Source organism: Cryptomeria japonica, chromosome 11, assembly GCF_030272615.1.
Source record: "Cryptomeria japonica chromosome 11, Sugi_1.0, whole genome shotgun sequence".
NCBI classification, from domain to species: Eukaryota; Viridiplantae; Streptophyta; class Pinopsida; order Cupressales; family Cupressaceae; genus Cryptomeria; species Cryptomeria japonica.
The window spans coordinates 128,066,682-128,075,666 of record NC_081415.1 but is presented as its reverse complement, the minus strand read 5'-3'; the positions used below and the strand labels follow the sequence as shown (position 1 = coordinate 128,075,666).

General features: G+C 36.7%; 1 protein-coding gene across 1 annotated transcript; it reads right to left on the bottom strand.

Annotated features, from left to right (window-relative positions):
• Positions 1-7,533: 7,533 nt before the first annotated feature.
• Positions 7,534-8,673, bottom strand: LOC131041054 (anthocyanidin-3-O-glucoside rhamnosyltransferase-like). Its single transcript, XM_057974030.2, has one exon. The coding sequence runs from the start codon at positions 8,671-8,673 to the stop codon at positions 7,534-7,536; it is 1,140 nt and encodes a 379-aa protein (XP_057830013.2).
• Positions 8,674-8,985: the final 312 nt, after the last annotated feature.

Here is an 8,985-nt window from a genome sequence, read left to right as displayed (position 1 = left end):
CGGTGCCCTGTGAAATAAAAAAATAAAGCTAGGTCAATGATCATTCAATAAACCATTAGATAAAAAATAAAAAATTAAAGACTATATGAAACTAAAATTAATCAATCACCTGTGGAAGAAACAAGAAAATTAAGGAGAGTTCTATTTCTCCTATCCGTCCAACCATCAGTCATGATGGTGCAACCTTTAGTGCTCGATATGTGGCGTTGTTCATCTAAATCCTTTTTCACATCATCCACCATTTGAGACAAAATGGGTCCCCTCAAATCACTCTCACTAGGGGCTTTGAACCCTGCCCCGCATATGGTAATGGCATCAACCATTTGTTGCCAATAAGGAGACCTGTTGCAAAGAAACTCAATGAGATAAGTTAAGTATAAAAATTAAAACAATCAAAGTTATCAAACATAAAAGTTAGTAAAACATTCACCTGGCTACAAAGAATGGAATACAGCTGTAGCTCCAAAACCTGCCAATTGTCATTTTAGCAGCATCATGGACCTCCTTGTTCCAACCCATGCCCTCAAGTGACGGTTGGGACCTAGGTGTAGTGTGAGACACAAAGAAGGAATCCAACCTAGATTTACGAATCCTAGGTCCAATGGTAACATTCCCACTATGACTACTAGTGGTAGGAGCATGAGAAGTGGCAGTGGCACTGCCACTTATAGAAGCAGAAGTAGAAACGGAAGCACCAATAGTAGCAAACTGAGTGGGATGATATGGAGGTAAGGAAGAAGGGCCTCCAACACAACCTAACTGTGTCCCTCTTCCTAAAACTGTCTCTCTCCCAATGGCCGCTCGATCCTCCTTTTGTTTCTTTTTTCTTTCAATCTCCTCAACCATTACATAACAATCACGTATGGCCTCAGAGACTGCTTTTAGGAATGGTTCGGCATCATGTCCACGCACACTAGCAATATGGTATTTCAACCTATATATACCTCCATGGAATATTGTTTTGCAAAACATACATTTTGTTTGGCCCTTTCCTTGCCTTGGAAAATCCTCATGATATTTCCAAGCAGGGTCCTTTCTCATGGGGGGTCTAGAAGCTGAAGTAGACATTTTAGGATAGTTTTGTGAAAGTTGAAGTTGAGGCAAATAATAAAGTGAAGTTTGCTGCAATAAAACATTACAAATACAAAATAAAATTAATACATATATTCAAAAAAACTAAAGTAGGGTTTGTAAATTTTTTTTTTAAAAATTGTAGGGTTTGACAAACCCTACAATTTAAAAAAAAATAAATTTACAAACCCTACATACAACCCTACATAGTACAACTACATACTACATGCTACATACAAATTACAAACATACAAAAGATCTTGCATACAAGAAAATGTAAAACTTTTAAAATAAATGAATAGAAAATGGAATTTTTGCATATAAGAAACAAAATAATGTTAAAAAAAACAATCTTACCTCTTACAACAAGCTTGAAATGAGTTGCAAACTCTTCCTATCCAACTCTTGATGCACCAAATCGAAATACAATGCAGCTCCAATGTGACAAATTGAAGAAAACTTGAGCTTCCTCCTTGCTGGTTTTTCTTCTATGCACCCTTGTTTTTCTTCCCAACTCACTTTACTCTTCCTTTTTTTGCAAGTGAATGAAATGAAAGTCACTTTTAGGGCTAGAAGACAATTAAGATAAAAAAACAAATTTAAAAAAACTTTGCAAACTAATTTTTTTTTTGTGTTTTAAAGTATGCAAACGTCGGCCGAGTCCAGGGCTTGGGACTCGCCGAGTTTGGCGATTTTGGGCCAAAATCACCAACTCGGCGAGTCTGGCGAGTTTACTCTCTAAACTCGGCCGAGTTCGAGTCCGAGCCCCTAGGACTCGTTTGGCCTGACTCGGACCCGGACTCGTCGAGTTTGGGCGATTTCAGGCGAGTCCCGTTTCTCTGATTTTGATTGATAATTATTTTCTTCCTTTAAACATGTAAATGAAAAGTAGAAAGAAAACATTGTATAATATGTCATGAGTATTTTGTTGGTCTACATGCAGCACATTGCTAATGTTGCCAGCAACAAAAAATTAGTGATGCATGTACCTACCCGTAACGTCATCAACAGAGGCTCACATGTAGGCAACAAACTTGCAATGCAGGTATGTTTTTGAATTAAATAATTTATTATGAGCATTCCTCTCAAAATTCATGTTGCTAATATGTTTGTGAGATTTTGTGAATTTCACATCATATCGTGTCTTATGAAATTGTTTCCATCATGAATGTGGTATAAACCTCATTGTTTATAAATATAGCATGTTGTTCTTTGAATGTAGATAAGATGCATTGAATATTTAGCTATTTTTTTCGAATTTCATATAACATTTGTAATGCAGGAGTTCATGATATGATATTTCCTATAGGAGCTTCATTTAAAGAGGCCATGGAGATGGGTTCAAATATTTTCCAGCATTTGAAGGTATAGCATGTTGTTTGGCTTTAATATTTAATGTGTTTTTGATAGCCTAAATTTTGAGCATGAGATATAGTCACATTAGCTAGATATAGTCAAACAACACTATGCAACTAGGATTGGCAGGTTGTCATTGGCATGGATGTTGTTGCATCTGAGTTTTATAGTCAAGATAAAACATATGTTTTGAACTTCAAGGAGGAGGTAGCTATCTAACTTGCCTCACTAATGTCAATGCATTTTTTTGGCAAATAATTTCATTGAATTAGGAAATGGCATTCAATACTATAATATAATCTTCTTGTGTATGTTAGGACTAGACAGAATCATTTTTATTTGTTGCTATGTTTACTATAATATAATCTTGTGAACTTGCATAAACTAGGGCTGTAAATGTGATTTCAAGGAATTCTTAGTGCTCTTCCAATGCAGCCAATCTATATGCCCAAGAGGATCATTTCTTTTGGCAAACAATATTTTTAATATTCACTAGTATATGATAACCCTTTTTAGGTCATACGATGAACAAACAAAAAGCCTTTTTGGGTAAACATTACTATAATAGTGCATTCAAATCCCCACACTACTCAAGCTAAGATAGATTTTCTAGTTTTCTATGTAATTATTATGTTTGAGCTTTCAGGGCCAAATAAAGACTGGAGCTCCATGTCAATCTGAGCTACTCGACAAATATAAACAGGTACTTATACTTGAATATGTAAAAGCTAACAAATGTTAGATTAGCAGGTGTATTTTATCATATCATTTTGGCATCTATATTTAGCTAACTTGAGCTCTGTTTCTTTTGCATCTTTTATGAATTGAGGAGGAATTGAGGCCAACCACTATTTATGCAATGAAATTTTTTGTAAACCTGTAGAGCCATACTAAAACAAGGAATGAAATATGCAATCAACATTCGTGAAAGTTTTGTTGTTGAGAAATAGAAGAGTGTCTCACAATAAGCAAGATGCATTAGTTTTGAATAAAAGGGCAGTAGATGAATCTCTTAATACCGTTGTTTTTATTGCTTCTTTAATGTCACGCAAGAATTCGTTACCCAAAATTTTGCCCCCAACCTTTAAAGTGGGTCCCTAGCATTGCTACTAAAATATTTTCCAAATTAGTTTACCTGTACTAGAAATTTGTCATGAACAGAAAACTCTTTCTTTCTACTACCAAACTTGGGTTTTGTCTCTACAGTTTTATTGCAATTGAATAATAGCCTTGTATTGTTTGGCGACAATTTTATTATTGTTTGTTGAATAGACTTGTGTTTTGATGTATGCAATGTAGTTTTTGTTGAACTAATGAAAAATTTCCACAATATTTTTATCCGTAAGATGATTTTAAGGAATACATTTTCAAAGATAAAAAATCACTTAGCAAAAGCATCAAATTTTTTACATAAATCAAGACCTAAATATTTATGTTACTACGGAGGAAAATGCTAGTATTGCTACTATTTACATTTTTACAAAAGCTTAATTCATGATTTTAGTTTGAATGTATGTCTTGATAGAGTGACTTATTTATTTACAATTCAAAATATATATGTTTCTTTTGTGCAAATAATTTAAGTTGTATTTACCATTTACTATTATACAACAACTTAATTCACGATTTCATTTTGAATTTGTAGTGAGACCCAAGATTCTGAAGGGTATAATTATTATTTAAAGGGTGCTAGCTCAATGGAAGAGCACCTGCTTTACAAGAAGGAGGATGATGGTTTGAATCCATCGTGTCCTAACATGAATTAATCAATGATAGTGTAGTTATATTTAGCAATATTGATTTATCTGAATAGTGAGCCATTTTTTAAAATTCATTATTTTATATCATCTCTCGAGAGACAAAAGTGATATTCTCTCTAATGGGAATATTTTTATTGTCTTAGAAAGACAATAAGTGGGATTAAAGACATATTTATCTTTATAGAGACAATATGTTGTTTTATTATAACTATAGTCTCTATAGAGACAAAATTCAAATTCTCTTAATAGGCAAAAATACTAGTGTTTTTTATTGTCTTTATAAAGAATTTTTTTTAGGACAATAATTTTAAGACACTCGCTTGAAGACAATATTTAAGACAATACACAAGTTTTATTTCATCTCAAGTTCAGATAATTTACTAAAAAATTGTCTCAAATATTGTTTTAAAACCCCCCTCTATGTAGTAGTGGGATATATCTGGAAAAAAATTATATATATCTTTCCTTAATTAATTATTTTGTTAAATAAGAAAAAGGTTTGAAATAAGAAAATGACATTAAAGTCTAATTATTCTTCCTTTAATATTTATTTTGTTAATTTTTTTTATTTCTTTTTAACACTCACATAAAATTGAATCTTAAAAGAGTGAAAAAAATAATCACAAAATATATCAATAAAATTTCTTGCGTATAGGTATAAACAACAACAACAATAATAATAGTAATTCTCACTATGCCAAAGCTAATGTGTCCTTTATCGATATCAAATTTCGCAAGGTGTATGACCTTGGTCTCCTTGTGATGTGCAGTGTAGTGCATGGGTTTGTGACATGACTTAATCGCCTCCTATGGATTCTATTAGTCTAGTGGTTGTATTGGGCATTAATAGGTCTATGTTTTGGGGCAACGACAACCGCACTTGTTACAAGTGATATTAGATCTTGGTCATAGGTTCAAACCTGTCGTTTGTGTAGCGGCAAGGGGTGGAGTTTTACAAGGTGTACACCCTTGGTCTCATTGTGTTGTGCAACATAGTGCTGGGGTTTGTGACATGAATTAACCACGTGCTGTGGATTTTATAAGTCTAGTGGTTGTATTAGGCATTAACTAGTCAATCTTTTGGTGCAACGGTAACCACACTTGTAACATCAAATTGGCTCAGTCTTAGGGCTTCAAGATGACGTGGATTGAGGGTGACTCCCTTAATATTATCAACTATTTGAAGAAGAGCCTTAAGCCTAGTTGGATCATAAATGGGATTGATTCCTGATTGCCTTGCTTATTGTACTTAATGAGTGCCAACAAAGATAGAAGCATCAAATTTTACTCTTATAATTCATAAAAATTAGTAACCATTAAATTAGCAAATAATTTAAATAGACAATGAATTAAAATTTCCATTTTAGTTAAAACAATACTAACAAGAAGCTAAATATTTGTAATCAAGATTGCAAGTTTGTCTACTTGCAAAATAGAGGTCATGGGTTTGAATAATGGCTCAGTACTCCATTTAGTTGTGTATAAATAAAGATATATTCAACATTATGTAGTTGTGTTCAAGTGAATTATCAGTTACTTTGATATACTAGTAAAAATTCACTTTTATGAAAATAAAGAGATGGTAAGAACAATTCTATTAATTTAAATTTGTTGGTACGCATTTGTAGTTGAAATAGTAGTGCCACATTTTTTAAGGGATGAAGTGCTTGCACATTAGAAAATGTCTCAAGGAAAATATCATTGCACGTCCATTCTCATATTAGTGGAGGGTGTTGGCTCTTAGGTCCCATCACCAAGCTCATATTTTACATCTTTTGAAAGGATCTACAAGTGGGGTATCCATCCATTCTCATATCAGTGGAGAGCATTGGCTCTTCGGTTCCATCACTAAGCTAAGATTTTACATCTTTTGAAAGGAGCTATGAGTGGGTTATGCTTTTATTCTCATATTAGTGGAGTGGGGTATACTTTTATTCTCATATTAGTGGAGGGCATTGGCTCTTGGATATCATCACTAAGTTCAAATTTTACATCGTTTGAAAGGAGCTACAAGTGAGCTATGCTTCTATTCTGATATCAGTAGAAGGCATTGGCTCTTGTGTCCCATCACTAAACTCCTATTTTACATCTTTAAAAAGAGCTACAAGTGGGCTATGCTTTTATTCTCATATTAATGGAGTTTCATCACTAAGCTCAGAGAAAGGAGATACTAGTGAGGTATGCTTCAACCCTAGTTGTAGAATTATTATTGCCTATGGGCAATTATAATGATTATTAGTTTATGATTTTAGACGCTCAAGGCATTCAAGCATAGGAACAAAACTCTTCTTGAGAAGCACCTAGAGTTAGAGGGTGGTCTAGTTAGGGTGTATTTCCTTTCCAAATTGAGACAATTCAGATACAATGAATGTTTTGGTTCTCTTCAAGATTTTAAGGTTCGATATCTCGACATTAGGAAAACCCAGATAAGCTCGATGTTTTCTTGGTTATCATTCCATCTTGAATTGAGAAATTTAGTTGTTTCTATTAGGTGTGTAAACTAGAACAATTAACAAAGATTAGCACGGACGCGTTTCTAGATTAACTAGAGGGGTAGTAATCAAATGATTATTAGAGTAACAAAGGATTAGGCAGAATCAAGATTGGTATCAATTTATGAAAATTTAAAATGCAACACGAGGATTTCCATCTTCAGATTATCACACTGGCAATAAGCTATTATCTCTTTGGTTCCAAATGTCAAAACCCCAAAACCACTGAGGATCCATTAAAACCTAAAAGGAATTCCAATACATTAAACCGACAAAGTGAAAGCTGACAAACTTCCAAGCATTAGAAGAAACTAAGAGAGACATATGCTGAACAATTCTTTTCAGGTTGAGTACCTGAGAGAGCATTTATGTCCTTATAAGTTGAAGAAAGTTGAGATCCTAGCTGTCGGAATGAACCATCGAGTGGCAGGAGAGCCACTTGAGAAAGCAGCATGACCATTTGGAAACAGTAAAAGGAGTACAATGGCAGAAACATCTAGTTTCTTCCCTTTGAAAAGAGATCACAGACGTGGAAAGTAATAACAAAGATTGCGGAGTGATGGCGGCCTCACTCTGATATAGCTATAGATATAGATATATGTATCAAACAGTTTGTTTGATGGAGGCTTTCTCCTTGAGCGCACAGACAAAGTTGTGAATGTTTATTCGATGGACTTGGCAATCATTACTGGTCAGCACCCTCCTAATTTCCTCAACGTTGGATTTAATCGGATTGCTGTCTTCCCCCCACCATCACACCTCGGATAGCCGTAGCTATGTCCTCCTTAGTGAAAGAACCATCCTCCTCGTTTCTTCTCACCTCCACTCCCATCTTCAAATCCTCAGCAATTAGTCTAGCAGTTAAGCCCTGCTCGTACTGGATTGGAAGAGCAACAAAGGGCACTCCAAACCTCAGGCCTTCTGTCACAGAATTCCATCCACTCTGTAACCACGAGTCCTCTGCCATGGTTTAAAATATGCAACTGAGGCGCCCACTCTGTAACCACGAGTCCTCTGCCATGGGTTCGATCCTCAAAGCCTTGGTGTAACTCAGCCGCCGCGTGGCCAATAAGAACACAGAGGAATGGAATTTCACTCTCCTCCAAGCCCAGCAGGAGGGTATCGAGCTGTTGAGCGGTGAGAAGGCATTCACTACCGAAGAACGCAAACACCACAGAACAAGCGGGCTGCTTGTCCAGCCAGGCCAAGCAAGGCTCCGCAGCAGGTCGCGACGGTAGGCTTTTCATGAAAATCCCCAAGGGAAACATGAATCGACCTGTGCTTCTTTTAAAATAGTCGACAAATTTGCCTTCCAACTCTAGGCAAGTATTGCTAATCGTTGCCCAGCTTTCCTCCACTGTGATGCAAAGGCGGTTCATGAAGGTGAGATCCTCACAAGTACCATAGTGCTTGTTTTGATACAACGACAGCATATTCCGGGCTTCAAAGAGTCGGCGGCGGACGGTCAATGAGGGGAATCCGAGTGGCGGGGCTAGCAGATCCTCGGCCATCGGAATTTGGGGCAGTCCGTCCCTTTGCAGCCCTATAACGAAACTCGTGGCCGCCATGTTAACCACCGTGAAATTTATAGCGGGAATGCCTAGCTTGGCGGCAACCCGTGGAGTCCAGCACAGCGTCGTATCATGTATGATAAAATCTGGGGAAAACAGTTTCAGCAGTGTCGCGAATGGCTGTTCGCAAAGGTCCAGGGCTTGGAAGAGCAGCGGAATTAAGTCTGTTCTTCCTATCTCCAATAAACTTGCCGTGGACTCAACGCCTACGGGCAGGCCGTCCACAGATGGCAATGACAGCTCCACCAGCTCAATCCCAAGCACCATCTGCTTTCTGATCCGAGCAATGTTAAGCGGAGTGGAGACAAAGGAAATTCTGAGGCCATAAATGAGAAGGCTCTTAGCCAGCTCTAGAAAGGGTGTTATATGGCCATGTGCAAGCCAAGGGAACATCATCACATGAAGCTGGCCATGATCCGCCATTGTCTACAATTGCAGGCTAGGTGCAGTAACCAATCGGTTCCCTATCCTTCATTTGAGGAGAAAGAGAAACCCTAGTGCTTTTCCTAATTTTTCAGTGTAGTTTCCAATCAGTGATTTAGGGATAAACACTTGTGAGGCAAGTTAAACAGCACGTAGTAAACGTAGATGCTTAATGGACGCGTCTGTTCTGGGTCCAAAAGTGACATGTCGTACCAATGACATGCATCGAGATACATGTTCGAGACATGCATACCATGTCAATTTGGTGCAGTCGTCGGACCTACAGAAAATGACGTGGACTTGTCTTGGACT